Source organism: Rhineura floridana, chromosome 3 (genome assembly GCF_030035675.1).
Source record: "Rhineura floridana isolate rRhiFlo1 chromosome 3, rRhiFlo1.hap2, whole genome shotgun sequence".
NCBI classification, from domain to species: Eukaryota; Metazoa; Chordata; class Lepidosauria; order Squamata; family Rhineuridae; genus Rhineura; species Rhineura floridana.
Genome location: NC_084482.1, coordinates 98,833,299 through 98,857,261, shown reverse-complemented (window position 1 = coordinate 98,857,261; position 23,963 = coordinate 98,833,299). Strand labels below are relative to the sequence as shown.

The 23,963-nt window shown below is 39.4% G+C and overlaps 1 protein-coding gene across 3 annotated transcripts in view; it reads left to right on the top strand.

Annotated features, from left to right (window-relative positions):
• RAD50 (RAD50 double strand break repair protein) overlaps nt 1-23,963 on the top strand; it is a 258,175-nt gene that overhangs the window by 185,196 nt on the left and 49,016 nt on the right. For all 3 annotated transcript variants that reach the window (XM_061617060.1, XM_061617059.1, XM_061617058.1), the window contains exons 2-12: nt 860-1,039; nt 2,430-2,513; nt 5,345-5,496; nt 6,111-6,296; nt 9,814-10,018; nt 10,371-10,499; nt 12,586-12,751; nt 13,726-13,919; nt 17,358-17,564; nt 20,892-21,074; nt 21,501-21,658. In XM_061617060.1, coding sequence (XP_061473044.1) covers nt 911-1,039; nt 2,430-2,513; nt 5,345-5,496; nt 6,111-6,296; nt 9,814-10,018; nt 10,371-10,499; nt 12,586-12,751; nt 13,726-13,919; nt 17,358-17,564; nt 20,892-21,074; nt 21,501-21,658 — 1,793 coding nt within the window. In that variant the 5' untranslated portion in view covers nt 860-910. The remainder of the gene's footprint in view (nt 1-859; nt 1,040-2,429; nt 2,514-5,344; nt 5,497-6,110; nt 6,297-9,813; nt 10,019-10,370; nt 10,500-12,585; nt 12,752-13,725; nt 13,920-17,357; nt 17,565-20,891; nt 21,075-21,500; nt 21,659-23,963) is intronic.

The following is a 23,963-nucleotide window of genomic DNA, read 5'->3' as shown; positions in this document are numbered from 1 at the left end:
CAGCCAAACAAATAACCTCATGGAGGGTGCAAAGCCGGGCTATTGCATTGGCTGCCTGTATGTTTCTGAGCTCGATTCAAGGTGCTGGTTTTAACCTATAAAGCCTTACACGGCTTAGGACCACAATACCTGATGGAACGCCTCTCCCGACACGAACCCACCCGTACACTACGCTCAACATCCAAGGCCCTCCTCCGGGTGCCTACTCGGAGGGAAGCTGGGAGTCTGGCAACAAGGGAGAGGGCCTTCTCAGTGGTGGCCCCCAAATTATGGAATGATATTTTTGACGAGGTGCGCCTGGTGCCAACACTGTTATCTTTTTGGCGCCAGGTCAAGACTTTCCTCTTCTCCGAGGCATTTTAGCATGTGTTTTCAAATTGTTTAAAAAATATATAAATTGTGTGTTTAAATTGTTTTTTGTGTTTTAAAATTTGTATATTTGTTTTTAATGTTTTAATTGCTGTAAACTGCCCAGAGAGCTTTGGCTATGGGATGGTATATAAATGTAACAAATAAATAAATAAATATTAATGGGTATGGTTGGGGGATTCCCAAGGGCCAGTTAGAGGGGTCTGGAGAAATTTGCCCCCAGGTTTGCCTGAGGTTCCCCACCCATGAAATAAGGTCTATAGGCTGCTTGCCATAAAATCTCTACTCTGCTTTCTGACCCAGGAATGAAAATCAGCTGAAGGATGATATATAATAACAAAAGCATCTGTCAGTGTTTGGACAATCTAAAGCTATAGAGAACGAATTTACTCCGCTTTCTTAAATTATTTATTATGCATTCTTTGTCTTAGAGGAAAGTGATTTTGCATAAAGTGGTATATTTGATTTTTCTGTTAAAATTCTTTTGCAGGACATGTACAATACAAGTTAGTGCTTACAGATAAAGGAACATTCTTCAAAAATGTCTAAGATTGATAAAATGAGCATCCTTGGTGTGAGGAGCTTTGGAGTAGAAGACCAAGACAAGCAAGTGATCACTTTCTTTAATCCTTTAACTATCATGGTGGGGCCAAATGGTGCTGGAAAAACGGTAAGATTCGAGTGGGGTTAATTTAATTTTAGATAAACTGCATTTTCATACCTCCTGTATTGGGTTTGGTAATTAGTCAATGTCAGTGCAGTCAGTTATCAAAATAAGATTGTCCAGTGAGGATGCAGTTCTTCCACAAATAGTCATGGCTATGCAGATCCATTTGCTAGTTCTCAGTGGGGGGTGATCATTTGCTGTCAGCCCAAATATTCTGTTGAATAATAATGGCTCCTGAATTTGACTTGTATATGTACTTATCTATGAACTTTAGTGTGTTTCATATTGTAGAACACAGCTATGGAAAATATCATGGCACTTCTGCCAATTAGGGTATGAGTAAATTTTCAAGAAACAAAGTTCATACATTTCTTTGCTTTATTATTTATTATACTCATTAGTGGCTTTTTACTGAAAAAAACCCCTTAAGAAGTTACAGTGCAACAGTTAAAACAATTAAAACCATACAATTTAAAGCAATGTATAATACAAAATCCCTAAAATACCAATAACATAATAAGTCCTATCCACCCCATTAAAATGTGAACCATAAAGTTTGCTTACAGAGTGATCCAAATGACAGGGAGCCGGTGGAAAGGGAACTGGTGGAGGAGGAGCCAGTAGAAAGCCCCAGCTGGATGCCACCGACTCCATTGGGAGCCGCACACATGAGCTGGCTGGGAAGCGCCAGATCCCATGAACGGGCTTCCTGGGGAGTAAGTGCTCCCTGTAGGCCTCCATGGAAATGTTTTTACTGCACCAGCCTTTTGGCTGGTGGAGTTTCTAGGTGAATCAGGACCCGGAGGAGGGCTCCAAACGCAAGGAGGAACTTGCGCAAGTCCCTCCTGCAGCTCTGCCCCTGGAATGCCCAGCTTCTGCCAGGCTGACTGTCCCCAGTAGACTCCCGGCAGCTCCAGCAAGCTCCTGACATGACTGTGGCTCAACTGCAGCGGAGGGCTGCTGCCAGTGGAGCCCAGCAGAGCCTGTGAGCCCCAAGAGCCTGCCAGTGAAGTCGGGTCCACGGAATCTAACTCCTCCCAGCCTGGCAGAAAGGTGAGTTGGATTGCACCCTTAGTTATGCAGCTTGTATGAATGGTCTGCTCATGTAAGAACCATGGCACCTTGAGGAAGGAAGTTGCTCAGCTGTACAGACTTGGGTGTGATCTAAATCCTTGTTAATGGAGTCTGTATACAAAGTTTCATGAGACCTCCTTCCTCTGTCATTAACATTGTTCACATCAGTAAAGCACTTGCATGAGCTGTTAAACATGCAAGACAGCTAGAGAAAGTAAAGTATGACCTGGTTCTAGATTTATGTCTGTATCTCATTCTCTGGAAACAACAGAGCAACAAGTATTTGTATCTTATTGACACTTGTTTTCGTTTTCATTAGACTATTATAGAATGCCTCAAGTATATTTGCAGTGGGGATTTTCCACCTGGCACCAAAGGAAACTCATTTGTCCATGATCCAAAAGTAAGTGTTAAGGTTGTTAGCTTTATTTTTATTTATTTTATTTATTTTATTTAATTACATTTCTAGACCGCCCTATAGCAGAAAGCTCTCAGGGCGGTGTACAACAAATAAAATCACAATTAAAATATGAGCAAGTGTGAAAAATATAATACAATTATAAAAACATTAAACATGATAAAAATCCGAAATAGAATTGCCATTGAGTTTATAAATTAAAATCCATATTAGGTTTAAAATTAAATTTAAAATGTTTAAAAAGCCTGGGCGAAAAGGTAGGTTTTTACCTGGCGCCGAAAAGATAACAAAGAAGGCGCCAGGCGTATCTCGTCTGGGAGGGCATTCCATAGTTCGGGGGCCACCACCGAGAAGGCCCTAGATCTAGTTGTTGATCTCCGGGCCTCTTTATGAGTTGGGACCCGGAGAAGGGCCTTCGACGTCGAGCGTAGTGAATGGGTAGGTACATAGCGAGAGAGGCGCTCCACCAGGTATTGCGGTCCGATGCCATTTAGGGCTTTATAGGTAAGAACCAACACTTTGAATCTGGCCCGGAAACATATCGGTAGCCAGTGCAGCTGCGCCAGGACAGGTGTTATATGGTCAAATTTCTTTGTCCCAGTGAGAACTCTGGCCGCAGCATTTTGCACTAGCTGAAGTTTCCGAACCGTCTTCATAGGTAGCCCCACGTAGAGTGCATTACAGTAGTCCAACTTTCACAACTACCAGTCAGTAGGATAGCATGCCTGCACAAAACCAGGAAAATTTATTGGCAGTAATAAGTGAACTAACGTTTCCATACTTGTGGAAAAGTGGCAAAAAGTATATCTTCTATATGCATGCATTGAGGTACTATAACAGAGGAGCAAATTGTATACAGAATAAGTAAATCACTGGATTACAGAGACATTTAGAAAGTGTGTTTGTAAGAATAATTATTCCATAGTATCTTACACATGTTCTTTGCAAACACATTTCTTCTGCAGCCATATGAAGTGCTATTCTTCTGCATGTGTGTTACGTACTCCCATTAACAGTTACATTTCATCCAGAAAAAACTTTATATTTTTAGCTCCTTGTGAAGAAAGAACGCCTTATTCACCCAGGCCTTTTTGATGGTGTTTCATAAGTGTGTTAATCTTGCTGGCCCTAGTTTTATGTAGTTTTTGACATCTACCACTATTTTCAGTGTTCTGGTTATTTTTAATACAATAATTAGTTGCTTTTATTTGACCCTTTTAATTGCTAGCTACGTCATGAATCCTTCAAGATTGAAGACTGCACTATAAATACATATATAAGTAAACCACTGAAATATTTTTATTTATCTTTCAGCGTAAGTGTGTCATTATTCTACTTCCCTTTGATGGTTATAGATCTAGATTGCTTCAACTTCTCTGAATTGGGCTTGCTCTCCTTTATGACATTTTTTTTAGCCTTCATAGTAGCAGAAACACAGCTGCAAGTGTGTTTTCCTGAATACTAAAAAACAAAATGTTTCAGTTGTGTTTGCTAAAGTCGTAGGGGTGGAAACTCCCCTTAGTCCACTTGTCATCTCTTTGTGGTCTTCAGTCTATGTTTCTCCCCCTCCCTACACACTTTTGTAGTCACTCAAAAAAAGATAAGACCCCTTTTGAAGGAAATGAGCTGCTCTGTGTTGTACAATATGAAATCTTGTGTATGGGTTGATTTGGGGATTATGGGCTTAACTTGTTTATCCTGACCTGCCTGCGGCTCAGATTGGGAAACAGGAAATCCATTGAAGATGCAAAGGATCTTGCAAATAGTCTGGAGCTGGAAAAGCTTTGGTATTCAGATCAAGGTTGGATCTCAGAATAACAGAGTAATGTACAACAGAGGTGGAAGTCCTACGAACTGGAAAAAGTTTGTAACCGTAGGGAAATATTAAAATCAAATACACTTGCAAAATATGCATATTGAGCATTTTAATGTGTATGTGTCTGCTTCCCCCATCTGAGCTGGTAGAACTTTGTGATTGTCAGCCTAGTCTGTTAAGGTGATTCACACTTCTCTTTGAAGAAAGACTGGTCCCTGGTCATGCTAAGTAGTATGGACACTTCTAAAGAAGGAGCCTTCTTCAGATGTAAAAAATTATTGGCTGTTCCTCAAATATACCTTTTTTGGACAAGATGACATCGTTGGTGGTGGCATGTCTTTTGGCTGACAAATGGGACCAGGAAAACAAAGTATTGGGTTGTTTCTGGTTTGGGGACAGAAATTGCATTGGTTGTGATACGGATGACGTGGGCATGTATCCCTCTTGATTCTCCTTAATTTCTCCTTAACTACTTAGTGACTTTCAGTGCCATATTAACTATAATATTATTCTGGACCATCTGGCAAGGCAGGCTACCACTGCTATGCAGTGATTACATTCTGACCTAGTGGTAGGGGCTGGGGGACTCCTCTTCTGCCCCATGGGACCTTTCATGTGGATGCCACAGGATTCTGTTTTGTTCTATATAGTCTTTAAACAACTACATGAAACCTCAGAGAGAAGTTTGTTTTCATTGGAGGATTTGGAGTACAGTACCATCAATACAATGACGACACTCAGTTTAACGTACATTAAAAACAGTTCAAAGCAAATTACAATCACAAGAAATAGGGTGGGTATAAAACTATACTTTCAAGTGTCAAAGACCAAGGTAAAGAGATGTGTTTTCAGCATACGATGAAAGCAGATCTATATGCGCATCCCCTTTTGTGTTCAGATCTGCGTCCTTCATTAAAATGTGCTTGCACTAAAGAACAGGTGATGACGGTAAGAGAATTAGTTGAACTTATTTATGAAGCTTACTTTTTTGTTGCTGAAGGTTGCCAATGAAACAGATGTCAGAGCTCAAATTCGACTTCAGTTTCGCGATGTTAACGGAGAGCTTGTAGCTGTCCAAAGATCCATGGTATGCACTCAAAAAGGAAAGAAAACAGAATTTAAAACTCTTGAAGGAGTTATTACCAGAACAAAGTAAGTGAGTGGGCAGACACAAACATTTTCTGTTGCATATATCTTCATGCGTATGCCTATTTATCTTTTTTAACATCCTTCCGTTAATCAAGTAGAGGTCAATCAAAACAAAATATTGAACCTTTCAATATTAAAGGCATTGGTTGCGATCCTACTTTATTTCACTTCAGTTATGTCACAGAAGTGGGGGTGATGACCATTTATATATCTGCTCTCCATTTGTACATAGCACTGAACAGATAGTAATCTGTTATTAAATTCATAGTACAGTTCACTCTAAATACTATCTGGAATCCTTTATTTTAATTTTTTTGCTAACGCATTCAGTTGCTTTTTATCTTTCTGTAAGAAGTAGATTATCTAGCTAATTTTATACATGTTTTATGATATTACATTGAAGGAAGATGAAGTACATGATAAATTGAAAAAATAAAAATAATAGATGTCCCATCCAAATAAAATATTATGGAACAGTTTCCATATCAGGAGATACTTTCTTATGAATGAACTCTTCAGTATAGAAAATAAATAGCAAGCATGTGGTCTAACCTTGTATTTTTAGTGGAGTCTTGGGATTGCATTGTATTGTATGTTTTTCTTTTTTGTTCACACAGACATGGTGAGAAAGTCAGTCTGAGCTCCAAGTGTGCTGAAATTGATCGAGAGATGATCGGTGCTCTTGGTGTCTCCAAGTCTGTGATTAACAATGTCATTTTCTGCCATCAAGAAGAATCCAACTGGCCCCTAAGTGAAGGAAAAGCTCTGAAACAGAAATTTGATGAGATCTTCTCAGCAACAAGGTTAACTTTCATCTATAGCTTTTTTTACTAGAATGAAAACATTTTATTCCTTTCGATTATAACATTTATTAAAAACTCAGCATCTGTTATAAAATGCCCTATTCAGATTTTGTAAGTTCAGGTGTGTAGCTTCCTTTATGGAATCCATACATCTGGTCTTCCTCTTTTTCTACTCCTTTCTGCTTTTCCTGGCATTATCGTCTTCTCTAGTGAATCAGGTCTTCTCATGATGTGTCCAAAGTATGATAACCTCAGTTTCATCATTTTAGCTTCTAGTGATAGTTTTTGTTTAATTTGTTCTAACACCTAACGATTTGTCTTTTTCGCGGTCCATGGTATCTGCAAAGCTCTCCTTCAACACCACATTTCAAATGAGTTGATTTTTCTCTTACCTACTTTTTTCGCTGTCCAACTCTCACATCCATACATAGAGATCAGGAATACCATGGTCTGAATGATCCTGACTTTAGTGTTGACTGATACATCTTTGTATTTGAAGACCTTTTCTAGTTCTCTCATAGCTGCCCTCTCCAGTCCTAGCCTTCTAATTTCTTTACTATTGTCTCCATTTTGGCTAATGGCTGTGCCAAGATACTGATAATCCTTGACAAGTTCAATGTCCTCATTGTCAGCTTTAAAGTTACATAAATCTTCTGTTGTCATTACTTTAGTCTTCTTGACATTCAGCTATAGTCCTTTTGTGCTTTCCTCTTTAACTTTCAACAGCATTCATTTCAAATCATTACTGGTTTCTGCTAGTAGTATGGTATTGTCTGCATATCTTAAATTATTAATTATTCCTCCAATTTTCACACCTCCATCTTGGTCCAATCCTGCTTTCCGTATGATATGTTCTGCGTATAGATTAAACAAATAAGGTGATAAAACACACCCTTTCCAATGGGGAACCAATTGGTTTCTCCATTTTCTGTCCTTACAGTAGCCTCTTGTCCAGAGTATAGGTTGTGCATCAGGACAATCAGATGGTGTGGCACCCCCATTTCTTTTAAAGCATTCCATAGTTTTTCATGATCTACACAGTCAAAGGCTTTGCTGTAATCTATAAAGCACAGGGTGACTTCCTTCTGAAATTCCTTGCTCCATTCCATTATCCAGGATATGTTTGCAATATGATCTCTGGTGCCTCTTCCCTTTCTAAATCCAGCTTGGACATCTGGCATTTCTTGCTCCACATATGTAAGAGCCTTTGTTGTAGAATCTTGAGCATTATTTTACTTGCATGGGATATTAAGGCAATAGTTTGATAATTACTGCATTCCCTGGGATGCCCGTTCTTTGGAATTGAGTTGTATATCGAATACTTCCAGTGTGTGGGCCATTGTTTAGTTTTCCATATTTGTTGACAATTTTTTGTCAAAATTTGGACAGATTCAGTCTCAGTAAGTTGTAGCAATCCCACTGGTATGTCATCTGTACCTGGTGATTTTGTTTCTTCCAAGTATCTTAAGAGCAGCTTTCACCTCACATTCTAAAATGTCTGGTTCTTCATCATATCGTTCCTCTGGGAATGAATCTGACATCCTTTGCATCTCTTTTATGTAGTTCTTCAGTGTATTGCTTCCATCTTCCTTTTATTTCATCTTGGTCAGTCGGTGTGTTCCCCTGTTGATTATTCAACATCCCTACTCTTGGTTTAAATTTCCTTTTAATTTCTCTGATCTTTTGGAATAGGTCTCTTGTTCTTCCCTTTTTTGTTGTCCTTTTCTTTTTCTATACAATAACTATTGTAATAGTTCTCTTTGTCCTACGTACTAGTCGCTGTATTGTTGCATTTAGAGTTCTGACCATGTTTCTATCTCCTTTTGCATTTGCTTTCTTTCTTTCTTTAACCATTTTAAGAGTTTCTTCAGTTATCCATTGAGGTCTTTCTCTGTTTTTAACTAGAGGTATTGTCTTTTTGCATTCTTCCCTGATAATGTCTCTTACTTCGCTCCATAGTGGAATGTACCCCAGTGCTATTATTACTGTAGTATTTATACACTAAGACATGGGGTGGGTCAGGGTATCTTTTGCTCAGGAGAGGAAATTTTATTTGAAATGTATTGTTCTTTTACTGTATATTGTTAAACTGTGTTTTGTTGAAATATGACTTGTATTTTAATATGTATTTTGTATTTTCCTTGGTAGCCTATGGCTCTGAGCAATAAAGATTATTTTCAAGACTTCAATCCATAGTTCTTCTGGTTCTCTGTCAACTAAGTTTAAAGCCTCAAATCTGTTCCTTATTTAATCTTTATTTTCTTCTGGGATGTTATTTAAAAATTTTTTTGGCATTATGATTACTTTGTTGTTGTTCTTTAGCTTTACTCTGATTTTCAATATTACCAGTTCATGATCTATACTGTAGTTTGCTCCTGGTCTTGTTTTCGCAGAAAGTATGGAACTTCTCCATCTTCTGCTGCCAATTATATAATCAATTTGATTTCTATATTGACCATTTTGGTGATGTCCACGTGTATAGTCATCTTTTTGGTTGTTCAGAAAATGTGTTTGCAAGAAACAAATTATTGGCTTCACAGAATTCAATAAGTCTCTCTCCTGCTTCATTTCTATCTCCTGAGCCTCATTTTCCCACAGTTTCTGCTTCTTCTCTGTTCCCTGCTTTTGCATTCCAGTCCCCCATGATTATCAGCACACCTTGTTTTGGTGTGTGATCAATTTCTCCCTGTACTTCTACGTAAAATCTCTCCAACCCCTCTTCTGCGTTTGCCGTTGGAGCATAAACTTGGATGATGGTTATGTTAATAGGTTCCCCTTTAAATCTCATTGATATCACTTGCTCAGACCTTGTGTTATAGCTCCTAATTGCGTTTGCTACATCACCTCACTATTAAAGAAACCCCATTCTTAATTTCTCATTTCCTGCATAAAATATTTTGTAGTTGCCTGATTGAAAATGTCCCATTCCCGTCCATTTTAATTCACCCACACCAAGTATTGTAATGTTGATGTGTTCTATTTCTTGCTTGACAATTTCTAACTTTCCCTGGTTCATGCTTCTCACATTCCATGTTCCTACTGTGTACATTGTACAACCCCGGACTCTCCTTTCGCATCTGTGTGCATCAGCCTCTGGGCTTCCTTTCGGGTTTGACCTGGTTGCGTCATTAGTCACAGCACTACTCGTACTTGTCTGTTGTTCTTCCCCAGTAACTTGATGAGTGCTATCTGACCTGGGGGTTTCATCTTCCAGCACTATCTCACATTGTGTATTGTATGGTCTATTCATAGGGTTTTCATGGTAAGAGGTATTCAGAGGTGGTTTACCATTGCCTTTCTCTGAGTTTGGATGCATCTTAGTCTAGTGTCTCAGCTTTGACCATTCCGCCTTGGGTGCCCCTGCTAGGAGTCTAGCCTCTTGGTCTAGACTACCAACGCATTGCTCTCAGCTCCTTCGACACTCCCAAATCCCCTCACCACATTAAGGTGTGCATCCTAGAGGAGGGCAGTAATACTATTGGGGTTTAAAATGTACACATGGCTTTCTTTTTAAAAGGTACATTAAGGCTTTGGAAACTCTTCGCCAGGTACGCCTGAAGCAAAGCCAGCGGGTTAAAGAGTGTCAGGTGGAACTGAAGTACTTAAAACAGAATAAAGAAAAAGCACATGAGATTCAGAATCAACTTACTAACAGGGAAACTCAGTTGGCTGCCTCCAAGGAAAATGTCAAATCTATTGAGAACCAACTTGAACCTCTAAAGGTAATTAATTTATCTAGTTGTATAGCTAAAATCTTGCTGTAGCAGTGTATGTCCCTAAAAGAAACAGAAAGACAGTTAGAATTATTTCCTGACTCTGGAGCGATAAATGTTTGATCTATCCCTGTGTTCTTACAGATTTTTACAGCCTCCTCTCTCTGCCCCCTATCTCCGAGTAGAAAGTAATATATAACCTTGTAGGATTATGAGACAGTCTCTATGTTCAAAGATTTCAGGGTTCCTAATCCAGTACCATCCTAAATTCCCTATTTTAATAGAATTAGAAATGGTTTTTATTTCTAACTTCAAAATTTGTACACAGTGTGTTTATTTTTTAGTGTTCTTTCCTTTTCAGATTCGTCTGACAGAAATAGAACAGAATCTCGTAAAAGTAATGAGACTTGACAATGAAGTTAAAGCTCTGGAAAGTCGGAAAAATCAGATGGGAAAAGATAATCAAGATTTAAAACAAAAGATGGAGAAGGTTTGCTTGATAATTCTGGTCTTGTCTTCTTTGAAATGGACTATGAATTGTACAGTAAAATCTGTTAGCTCAATAATAAATCATAGATTTCCCCCCAGCAGCTTTTATGCTTGTTAATAACTGAGCTACATTGTTTTAGCAATAATTGTGTTTTTTACCACTTCTAATCCATCATGTAGATTCCCGTTAACAAATTTGTGTCCAGTGTTCTCCTGTTTTAATTTTCAGGTTAAAAGTAGCGTGGGAGGGTGTCAGAAATATTTTGTTAAGAAAACCTCCAAACTGAAAATGTTCACACTTCTAAAAATCACTGCCATCTGCTGCTGGGTTCTGTGCTGCTGCTTTCTTGTAATTACTGGAAATTCCAGGCACTGGAAACTGTGTAATGAATAGGAGGATGTCATAACACTATATAGCCAATCAGAATTGGTTACATGATAGTAAGGACAAACGGAGCCAGTTGAGAGTGGGGGTACTTTCCTGAATTGCAGACTTTTCCTAGCTCTTTGCAGGAATCACCACAACATGATCAAAAAGGTGCCATTTTCCATGCCACTGAAAATGTTAACAAAAAGCACCCCTTTGAGTGATCTGTATGAGTGAGATTTGTTATCTTTCTTGGGAGCAAAATGTAGGTTACTATACAAGTACTCTACAGTCAAGTAGGAACTCTTCTGTAACTTCATTTGGATACTTTGAGTGTATTGGTTTGAAACTTTCTAAGGGTTAAAGTAGACGTGGGAGATCATGAATAGGATCTCCAATTTTTGTTTTGTTTTAATTTGTTTGTTTTGCAAAACTATTAGTAGCCCCACAACATCCGCTTTGAAGGTGAGGAAATTGTGTTTTTGGAATAGGTGTTTAGGGCAGTCAACACTTCCTCACTCACTCAAGCTGCCATTAGCTCCATTGTCTTCCATGGAGCTAAGGGTCCTGCCTGCGGACACATTTGGAATTTTGAAAATGCTGTGAGCACAACCCCTCTGGTTGCTACTCTTTCCCCCACCCCGATAAAGTGTGTGTGTATGCGCTCTCTCTCACACACACACTCACACTCTTGATAAAAGTTGTATCAAGGCAAATTAGAATGGATTCTCTTGGATTTCCATGATTTTATACAATCTTCTCTCCCCCCCTTTTTTTACAGTAATACAGTGCACAGTAGAAATCACAGATTCAATACCTGTCAGCACCACAAAGTCCTGGTTTCAAGGCACAAATCCTCATGGATCTTGGTAATGTTTACATAGAATGACAACAAGCCCCCCAACAAATCACAGAATGCATCTGTGTACATAGAGATGACCTATGATTTGATGGTACTTCTGAGGGTATCCCTTGTTATAATTATGAGGACCCATAAGGATCCATGCCTTGGATCTCTGTTTTTTGCACCATGGCAGCACTGGAATACACCAGATCCATGATGGTTATGGTTCAGTCAATGGGGAGAGATATTATCTATGAATTCATGGTGGATGGAGGGAGGAATCTACAAAACAAATCTGTGACTTCAAGATAATCAGTTTTGCCGGATCCAATGTGTATTTGTGTGTCTTCTATGCTCCACTCTATCTGGCTGTTTCTACTTCCTCTCTTCTGATTCCCCACTTTCTTCTCTCCTGGTCGCTCCGTTTCCCCTCCCTAGACTCCCCGATTACTTCCCATTCCCTCCTACTCTTAGTTGCTCCACTTTCTCCTCGGCTGTTCAGGTGTTGATCTGAGCCTTAAAAAGCACACAGGGCTGACAGAAGAAGTGGGAGAGAGCAACAGTTTTACAACTTTCTCTTTCAACTCTATGTACTTTTCGGGGGGGGGTAGTCATGATGAAGGTGGCAATGAGGTGTCAGGGGAAGTCCACAAGCGCACTATTGTTCCCATAGCTTCTATATTGGTTGGTTCTGGGGGAGGTCTAGGGAAAAGGTTAAAACTTTTCCCAGTCTTAAAAAACAGCTGTGTGAGGCTACTAATTGGATTTTTAAATTGCAGATGTCTTACATCATGCCTAGTTTGGCCCCTTAGACTCCCACACTGAACCATGATAAAGTATTTTTAAAAAAACTATTCTTTCTGCACGGCATGTTAGGTTTTTCAAGGAACTGATGAACAGCTTAAAGATATATTCCAAAACCACCAGAAAACTGTGAGAGAAAAGGAGAGGAGATTAAAAGAATGTGAGAGAGAGTTGGAAAGAGCAAACAAAGAATGTCAAAGATTCAACAGAGAAAAATCAGAACTGTTGGTTGAGCAAGGTATAGTGGCCTGTTTATTTCAAACATTTAATAGCATTTGCAGAAAGATATGTGGGAAATGGGTATACTTGGGTATTCTTGGTTAGCAAATCAAAATCTCTTCATACACTAGATTTCTATGGGTGGTTATTTGATCCTTCATACCAATTCTGCAGTCAAGATTGTTATCACAATTACAGCAGGGATGGTCAACAGTGGTTAGATATGGCACCTACCACCATTTTATCTAGTTCAATCAACATTTAATCAAGGTGTGGTAAAACACATTTATCCACACTTTTCACTTGTAGTAGAAAGGTTATGAGAGAGAGCATACAAAATTAAGACATAATACTGTATTTTTGGATTTTCTAACAAATATAAATGGGTTGGATCCAGACTTGCTTTTACACAAACAGAAGGGCTCCTTTGTTGAACGGGCTCTCATCTAGCAGAAACTCCTGTTAGAGGAAAGGCAGAAGAGCCAATTTTTGCCGATTCCCTCTTCCATCTGTAGCTCCACAACGCCCCTCCCCCACTATTCTGGAGGGTTTTTGGGGTGGGGGAGACTACAAGGAATTGGTGGAAATTACCTTCCCTTTTCTGCCATGAGAAACCAATCCGACATAACTGACTGGCTTCAAAATAAGCAAATTGAACAGTTTAAGCATGAGAACATTGATATTTCCAAAGTTTTAACTATGCTATATATAAGCAGGCATAAAACTTTACAGTAGTGGTTGTATATTTCTTTCCCCCACTAAAGATGTGAAGGCCCGGGGAAGGGAAAAAAACGGAAAAATTGGGGGGAAAACAGTTCACATTTCTATCACTTATTCACCCATATTTAAATAAAGTAGAAGTTCCTATTTAAGTTTAGTTTGCATGTTCTGTTAGATGCAAGAAGCTACAAATAGAGTTATAAATCCTTGTGAGCATTTGTGTGTTTTGAAAATCTACAAGAATAAGCTTCATTGTTTATATATTTTGTGAAGGTCGTCTTCAGTTGCAAGCAGATCGTCACCAACAGCATATTAAAACCAGGGATTCGTTAATTCAGTCTTTGGCAGCTCAGTTGGAACTGGAAGGATTTGCAAGAACACCTTTTAATGAAAGGCAAATTAACAGTTTTCACAGGCTTGTGAAAGAGAGACAGGACAACGACATGGAAGCTGCTAATCAGTTAATGGTAAATATTTGCATTCTCATATTCCCTCAAAGCTCAGTTAATGTAAAATAGCACTCTTAAGCCTGTGATGTTAGGGTGCACGCACATTTGTTTCCAAGTAAGCAGCATTGAAATAGTGGGACTTCCAAATACATTTTAGATCAGACTCTTAGTATGAACTCTAAGATGTGGTGGTGTAGTCCTTTGTGTAGGTCTTGTGGCTGATTATAGTTGATAAAAAGTGAGCTTAATCAGGTGGTTAAACAAGAAGTGCCTTATTGTGGGGAGGTATTGTGGATAGTAATCACCAGGATTAAATTCTGTTTTCCTATCTTTGAAGCAGAGCCAGCATGGCTTCTGCAAGGGAAAGTTCTGTCTCAGTAACCTATTAGAATTCTTTGAGAGTGTCAACAAGCATATAGATAGAGGTGATCCAGTGGACATAGTGTACTTAGACTTTCAAAAAGCGTTTGACAAGGTACCTCACCAAAGACTTCTGAGGAAGCTTAGCAGTCATGGAATAAGAGGAGAGGTCCTCTTGTGGATAAGGAATTGGTTAAGAAGCAGAAAGCAGAGAGTAGGAATAAATGGACAGTTCTCCCAATGGAGGGCTGTAGAAAGTGGAGTCCCTCAAGGATCAGTATTGGGACCTGTACTTTACAACTTGTTCATTAATGACCTAGAATTAGGAGTGAGCAGTGAAGTGGCCAAGTTTGCTGACGACATTAAATTGTTCAGGGTTGTTAAAACAAAAAGGGATTGCGAAGAGCTCCAAAAAGACCTCTCCAAACTGAGTGAATGGGCAGAAAAATGGCAAATGCAATTCAATATAAACAAGTGTAAAATTATGCATATTGGAGCAAAAAATCTTCATTTCACATACACGCTCATGGAGTCTGAACTGGCGGTGACCAACCAGGAGAGAGACCTCGGGGTTGTAGTGGACAGCATGATGAAAATGTCGACCCAGTGTGCGGCAGCTGTGAAAAAGGCAAATTTCATGCTAGGGATAATTAGGAAAGGTATTGAAAATAAAACAGCCGATATCATAATGCCATTGTATAAATCTATGGTGCGGCTGCATTTGGAATACTGTGTACTGTTCTGGTTGCCTCATCTCAAAAAGGATATTATAGAGTTGGAAAAGGTTCAGAAGAGGGTGTTGTGGAATTTACGACTGAGTTCTTTTTGAGGAGACTTAATAATGAAGCCAAAGCCTGTTTTAAGGTTGTTTATTTAGCTAAGCACTTAGCCAGAGTAGAGTACAGGACTCAACTCTCTTCCCCAAAATGGTAGTTAGTTACAGACAGTTATATACCTCTTCTTCCGTCACAATCATGGCAACAGTTACATTGCTTTTTCTCTATGTTACAATGCTACAATGATGCTCTGCCCCCCTGTACCATCCATCCTCCCTCCGTTCCTGCAATATCAGTGTCCTTGGCATATTTTCACTACAATGGCACTCTTCTCTATTGTCTACGTGACTCCCTGTCTAGGGAGAATGGCAGTCAGACTTGTTCAGTATTGATCGAAATCCACCTCAAGGGCAACCAGAATGATCAAGGGGATGGAGCGACTCCCTTATGAGGAAAGGTTGCAGCATTTGGGGCTTTTTAGTTTAGAGAAAAGGCGGGTCAGAGGAGACATGATAGAAGTGTATAAAATTATGCATGGCATTGAGAAAGTGGATAGAGAAAAGTTCTTCTCCCTCTCTCATAATACTAGAACTCGTGGACATTCAAAGAAGCTGAATGTTGGAAGATTCAGGACAGACAAAAGGAAGTACTTCTTTACTCAGTGCATAGTTAAACTATGGAATTTGCTCCCACAAGATGCAGTAATGGCCACCAGCTTGGATGGCTTTAAAAGAAGATTAGACAAATTCATGGAGGACAGGGCTATCAATGGCTACTAGCCATGATGGCTGTGCTGTGCCACCCTAGTCAGAGGCAGCATGCTTCTGAAAACCAGTTGCCGGAAGCCTCAGGAGGGGAGAGTGTTCTTGCACTCGGGTCCTGCTTGCGGGCTTCCCCCAGGCATCTGGTTGGCCACTGTGAGAACAGGATGCTGGACTAGATGGGCCACTGGCCTGATCCAGCAGGCTCTTCTTATGTTCTTATTGTTTTGATGATCTCTGGTGATTTTGTTCTTGTTAAATATTGTGATTCAGTGTTTATATGTCTTGTGAATGCTTAGCCTTAAAAGGCAGCCTAAAAATACTGTTATTTCTGCCCAGTATATTTTAGAGAGAAAGCAGAAAATCCCCAGTATCATTTTAAATAATAAAAAAGGAGGAAAATGTTTTGCACACACTAGTTATGCCTTCTGTAAATTCAGATATGTTCCTGCCTGCCAGTGGAATGGAAATCTGATATTATGGCCTATTCTACCTGTGCAGCATATCGAGATGGTGGACTGGATTAGACTTTGTAACTTGAGGTGCCTCCTCCTGTTTTAAGTTTTTCAAACCAACTAGCTATCGGGAAGAGATTGCAACCCAGCCTTCTCACTGTTTTCTACAAATATAATTCCTTCCCATTTTAGTCCCCCCCTTTTTCTAGTAATACTAGTTTTTTACTAATAGATTTTTTTAAAAGTAGGGAATGTTCAGAAACATGTTCTTCTTCCTGCAGTTGAAGTGGGTACAATCTATGCTACTACTTCAGCTCTGTACAACATCTTCTACATGAGTAAACCAGACATAAAATGTTTAAAGGAAGAAGTCGTATTCCAGGATTTCAGCCCAGCTTTCCCTGAGATACTGTTTTTCTAAATACAGAGGGAGTATTGAAACACAGAATTCCCTGCCTGTAGTTTTGCCATATATAATTCAGTTCTTACATTCCTTGCTTACTACTGCAAATGCCCCATGCTCACAATCTGCGTCCATTTCAAATTTGTGAAAGAGAAACTATGACAACCCAAGAACATCACAGTCCATTTGTTCCTTGCTGGCTGCATTGCAAAGTAGACTTTTTGTGCTCCAGGTTTCAAGGAAGTGGCAAAATAACTAATTTTCAGAGGTCTGTAGTAATCAGATTGTGTTGGACCAAATTTGAATTTTCTGTGAGATGTGAAATTACCACACTTTTGATAGCTGGGCAGTGATTGCAAAGTTTGATTATGCTCAACATAATATAAAATATTTTATTCATAGAAAAGCACTAACTAAAAGCCTTTCTAAAAAAAAATTCTTAGATTTTTAGCCATCATGGTTGTGTGCAAAGTTGACAGTGACAATAGTTCAAACTGAGCATATTTCTGCAAATGCTGTTGGGAAGATTCAAATGAACATTTTATTTGTGCTGGAGGGAGGGTTAGAAAAGGGATACAGTTGAACTTCATCCTAAACACATTTATTTACACTTGGCTCCTGTTGACTTCACAGGGCTAACTTCCAATTAAAGTATGTCTTGGTATCGCAGCCTGTGTAATTAAATTTAATTACTCTTTCAGAGAGAATTTGGTGAGAAAGAAGCAACAAAGCAGAAGCAAATAGATGAAATAAGAGATAAAAAAACTGGACTTGAAAGAACCATTGACCTAAAGTCAGACATTCAAAATAAGAAGCAGCTTATAGAGAAGACTCTGAAACATGAATTGCATCAACTAGAAGGGTCATCAGATAGACTCCTAGAACTGGATCAGGAACTTGCCAAAGCAGTAAGATTTAAATTTAATGGTAACACAAGTGACAACAGCTGGTAGTATGTATCATAATTACCACCTCTAAAACTGCCTCGATCAATCAGTGTTTCTTTTCTCGTTCCAAATATCTCATCTGTATCGCTGGACGTGCTCGCCCTATGCAGACATGGCTCTGTGTAGAGCTTACGCACACTGAGTCAGTGAAGTTGTGCCTGTGTAAAATCTATAAATGTCACATAGCAATGGCTATGTTTGGTTTTGCACATGCACCCAGACATAATTTGAGAGGTAAGGATCAATTTGTTGATCAGGCTTGTACGTAGTTGTACTCTATGCATATAGGCTCTTATTGAATGCACTGATGTGAAGTGCTGGTGCAATCCCACTCATCGTGCATGGGCTCCACGTATTTAGAATCATGTCTGTGAAGGGCTTGTGTAACCCATAGTATGAAGGAAACACTGTATGAAATGTACTTGAGGTGAATACTTTATTGCTAGATTAATTGCGCTCATAAACTAGTCCTTTGCAAAGAATAAAATACCAGGTTTTGAAGCACATTTAAAAAAAAAAGTTTTATGCTTGTTTTTCTTAACTAATGTTTGTTTTTCTGCAAGGGCAGTCAACCATCAAGACCATAGATGCATAGATGCAGATGTGAGACTCATTCTCACATATGTTTAGCAACCTCACCCTGTTTGACTAACTATTCAGTAAAAGATGGGACAGCTTGAGAGAACATTCTTTACCTGCTGAGCTTTTACATTATGAAGAGAGAGCATTCTTGTTTTATGTTTACTGTGCAATCCTATGGAGGGGGAGAAGGAATTTGAAACTGGTTCTTCTGCCTTATCCAACACTTAGCTGGGCTCTTGCCAGCATGGTGGAAGGTTAACATTATTTTGCTCTCATTGGGAATAATGAAAGAGAAATAAGAGGTATTTATTTATGAAATTTAATAGCCACTCTTGACCACAAGGTCCTAGGGTGGGCTGCAACAACACTAATATAGTAGTATAATTAGTTAAAGAATTAACATTAAAAATATCAGATGAATCCAGAGGTTTATTTATTCTTTATTTATTACATTTATGTACTGCCCCGTAGCCGAAGCTCGCTGGGCGGTTTACAGCAATTAAAAAACAATAAAACAAATATACAAATTTTTAAAACACAATTAAAAAAAAATAAAAAACAATTTAAAACGCATGCTAAAATGCCTGGGAGAAAAAGAAAGTCTTGACCTGGCGCCGGAAAGATAAGTGTTGATGCCAGGTGCACCTCTTCAGGCAGATCATTCCATAATTTGGGGGCCACCACTGAGAAGGCCCTCTCCCTTGTTGCCAGACTCCCAGCTTCCCTCGGAGGAGGCACCCAGAGGAGGGCCTTAGATGTTGAGCTTAGTGTATGGGTGGGTTCATGTCGGGAGAGGCGGTCCGTCAGATATTGTGGTCCTAAGCCGTGTAAGGCTTTATAGGTTAAAACCAGCACCTTGACTCGAGCTCGGAAACATAAAGGCAGCCAATGCAAGCGGGCCAGAATCAGTTTTATATGTTCGAACTGTCTGGTCCCTGTTACCAAAATGGCCGCTGCATTTTGCACAAGCTGCAGCTTCCGAACCGTCTTCAAAGGCAGCCTCACGTAGAGTGCATTGCAGTAATCTAGCTTGGAGGTTACCAGAGCATGGACAACTGAAGCCAGGTTATCCCTGTCCAGATAGGGGCGTAGCTGGGCCACCAACCAGAGTTGGTAGAAGGCACTCCGTGCCACCGAGGCTACCTGAGCTTCAAGTGACAGAGATGGTTCTAGGAGAACCCCCAAGCTACGAACCTGCTTCTTCAGGGGGAGTGCAACCCCATCCAGGACAGGTTGGACATCCACCATCTGGTCAGAAGAACCACCCACTAGCAGCATCTCAGCCTTGTCTGGATTGAGCCTCAGTTTATTAGCCCTCATCCAGTCCATTGTCGCAGCCAGGCACCGGTTAAGCACATTGACAGCCTCACCTGAAGAAGATGAAAAGGAGAAATAGAGCTGCGTGTCATCAGCATACTGATGGAAACACACTCCAATGCTCTGGATGACTGCACCCAACGGTTTCATGTAGGTGTTGATCAGCATAGGGGACAGAACTGACCCCTGTGGAACCCCATCCTGGAGAGTCCAGGGTGCTGAGTAATGTTCCCCAAGCACCACCTTCTGGAGGCGACCTGCCAAATAGGAGTGGAACCACCGCAATGCAGTACCTCCCACTCCCAATTCAGCCAGTCTTCCCAGAAGGATACCATGGTCGATGGTATCGAAAGCTGCTGAGAGATCAAGGAGAATCAACAGAGTCACACTCCCCCCGTCTCTCTCCCGACAAACGTCGTCATACAGGGCGACCAAGGCTGTTTCCATGCCTAAACCAGGCCTGAAACCCGACTGAAATGGATCCAGATAATCGGTCTCATCCAAGAGTGTTTGGATCTTGCCCAGGAACAGAACATTTGCTACCGGCCTATAGTTGTTAAGATTTTCTGGGTTGTTGAATGCCAGCTTCCATCAGCCTCAGCAAGCATGGCCTATGGATGGTATAGGAAAACAATGACAGTAATTCCACCTGTGTGTTTGGGGTTAGTGGAATAACTTGGGAGATGTAAGCCTGTAACATTAAACCTGGTGTATGAGTCTGAAATTTGGCATGAGTAATCATGACCATCCCACCCCAGCCTTGCCTTCAAGAAACCATATGTACAAGTTCCCACTTTTTGTTTTATTACCTTTAATTAACATGCATTGTTGTGGTGTAATGGGAATACTGTGACAACAGTGGAGGTGGTGGGTATATAATTTGTGGTGTCCCAAAGCTTATTTGGGGTGCACCCCTCAAATTGCTTAATCTCTTCTGTATGCATTCCTGACTCCAGCCTACTCTGGCTATATCACTTCAGACTGGCTGTGAGGGCCATATGACTTTCCTCATACAAAATGTTCTCTGCTCATGGAAAAGTAACAATTCCACAGAAAATGGTTTTAACCCAGCCCTCTCCCTGAATGCTTATTTTTCTGTGTGCAGGGAACTTCTTTGTAGCAAGGAGTATTCAACCATATGAACCACCACCTGCAGCCCAAAGTAGTAAAACTGAGTATAACATAGAAATAACTTCGGTTTACTAGGACAGTGAGAAATACACCTAAGAGATGAGTGGAGCTTCTTCAGCTGCTGTAAATAATATCTGGGATCCATTACTTGTCCTGCTTTTCTATTCAGTGAATAACTATTCTAGTTTTGATCTTCTTTGAAATTTGTTAGCATAAGCGTTCCTATAAAAATCTGCTTGCTTTCCTTTCTTTGTTTAGAAACACGAGCTAGACGAAGCTGAAAAGAACTGCACTGCTGAAGCCCTAGAAATGGAAGTACAAGGACTGCAAAAAGAGAAAACAAATTTGGACAGTGTCCTTCGAAAACTGGATAAAGAGATGGAACAGTTGAACTTAAACACTGCAATAATAACTCAGATGGACATGCTGAAGAAAGATAAAGTAGTGCATTTTCTCTAACTAGAGAAGTGTAGCACCAAGAATGTGTTGAGTGTTACATTAACATGACTGGTTCAGGTGTAATACCATTATCTGGCTCTATGAGAATTAGGCGGCAATCCTAACACCGCTTACTTGGGAGCACGCCCCATTGAATTCTGAAGAAACTTCGTTACGATTGCAGTTAGTCATAGTTTGCCAGTTGCAACAAAATAGAAAACCATGGTTTGCCTGAAGGCAGGGAGGGAATTGTAGTGTGTAATGGGGAGGAAGGAGCATGCTAGCCTAAAACATGGTTTGGCATTATTTCTGAATCAGGCCAATGTTTTCAGAATTAGATTATTTGTTTACTTGTAAAGTGTTTGGAAACGAACTTTTGGAACTGCTAAGAAAACAAAGTTATTTATAGTTCTCTCTTTTTTAAAAAAGGCTGATAAAGAAGAGCAAATCAGAAAAATAAAATCCAGGCATAACGAAGAGTTAATTTCCTTAATGGGATATTTTCCAAACAAAAGACAGCTTGAAGATTGGCTTCATTCTAAAATTAAAGAAATTAATGAGACAAGAGACAAACTTGCCAATCTCAAGTAAGTATTCCTTCAACTGAAATTTGCATGAATGTTGATACAGCGGTGAGGTGATTCAGTATTTATTTACTAAATACTGCCACCAAAGAACTTATGCTCATTTCATTGAATCTCATTTATGTTATGTATAAGGGACTGTATCTGCAAATTTATTTATTTTCAACATTTTATACTTTTTAATTTTCAAACAAGTATATGGAAATAATATTTCAGAAATTACCTATTTTAAAGAGAACAAGAAACAACAACAAATTGGAGTCTGTGCAAAAGCAGCAGTGTTAAAAAAATCTATTTTAAATGGCCATACCTGTAAATGTCTGTTGAAAAGAATGCCTTAGCCACCCACTAAAAGGCAAACATCAAAAGGGCCAGTAACTAGCACACTAACTTCCTTAGGCAATGCATTCATTGTCTTTGTGCGACCACAGATAAGATTGTCTTTTGTCCCTATCTGCTGCCCTTTTGATGGAGGAGGAGAACATGGAGCAGGGCCTTGATAGAAGATCCCAAAGGTTAGAGAGGTTCATATGGAAGGTAAAGTTAAGATACTCTCATCTCTGGTTGCATAGGGCTTTAGTAGTCAAAACAAGACTTTGAATTGAGCTTGAAAACAAATTGATAACCAGTGCAGATAGGTTAATATCAGAGAAGACCTTGCTCCAATTAACAACCTGACAGCTGTATTCTACATCAGTTGAAGCTTCCAAATTATCTTCAGGGATAATTTCATGTACACCATATTGCAGTAATCTAATTTGGAAATGACTAGGGCGTGAGTGATTGTGGCCAGGTGTGACCAAAAATCTCTAGTATGTTAAATATACTGTCTTTGCTTAATTCACAGGAATTAGGAATAATGCTAATATAGCACTGTAATGTGCTTTGGGCAACGAAGCCTTGTCACAGACACGCGTTGGGAAGGAAATGGAGGAGACAAACTTAGGAGAGAGGGTAGCAAGAGAGAGATGGCTGAGAAGAAGTGGGGAGGAGAGAGAGAGAGATTCTGTGGTTTGCTGTTTAGGCAGCTAGATGATGGAGGGGAAGAGTTTTGTGTGTTGTGATTTACCAGCCAAAACACTGTCTGCAGGTATCTAGTTCTTAGAAGGCTTTTCTGTCTCTTGCCCATGCAATTATGAAGGTATAATTATTGAATACCCCCCTTATATAACTGTCTCTTGATCCAAGCTATACTTTACTTTACCAATGTATTGTTTTAATCCACCACCCTTTTCAGATTATTGAATAGACTACCAGTCTCTGTACTCAGCATTGCTCAAGAATTCTAAGAAACCAAATAATCAGTGCAGTTTTTAAAAGCTTAATCTGCCATTCAAAATGGTGTCCAGTTTGTATCTAAGTATAGACAAAAAACCTACTCCATCTCAGGAACCATCATGCAAAATTTGTTTATAATATTTTAAGAGGTTGAAATGCATGGGGTTCTATTCAACTAACTCCTACTCAGAGTAGACACATCAAAATTGTTGAACCTAAGTTAGTCACGTCTGTTAACTTCAGTGTGCCTATCTGAGTGGAACTAGTGTTGAATATCACCCATAGTGAACAGGCAAAGAACTTTCCATGCACGCTGATCTGGGAGTAACCCCACTGAATTCATTGGAATTTACTTCTTCACCAGATATTATGGGATTCTGCTGTTACGTTTTGTTGATTTCATGAAATGTATTCATTATGTCATGACAAAATTGTCCCATTGATTTTAAATGTGACCTTAGTTTATAAACAATGGTTGACAGCTAGCATTCATCATAGTTGCCTGATTCAGACATTATGAAAAAATTATGGCTAGAGCAATCCAGAAACCATTATTGGCATGTTAAGAGTGGAAGGGCAAGTATATAAATCCATAGTGCAGTCCCAATCCCCCCCAAACCATGTTTTGTAAGATTATCTGAACTAAGCTAGAGTTTGTCGGTGTTGCCTTAAAGCCTTTCATGCATGCACAGAATACTCTTAAGAAATAAAAAAACAGAAGCATTTTAATTGGAGGATATCACCTGATAGGCAGATGCCTCCACCAAGCCCACAAATTGGCAAGCTTATTATTTTATTTTTTATTTATTAATTTTTATACCACTTGATGCCCAGGTGTGTTACAAAATATAAAAATCGATTGGTACTACATTGTTAAAATACACAATAAAACAATCCCATTAAAATATAAACATCCATGATTAAAATATTCAATAAAACAATCCCACTAAAGCAGCACAGGAATTAAAATAGCAATTAGAACAAGAGACTCAGGCCAAGAAATCAAAGGAGCTTAGAGTTTTTGGGTTGC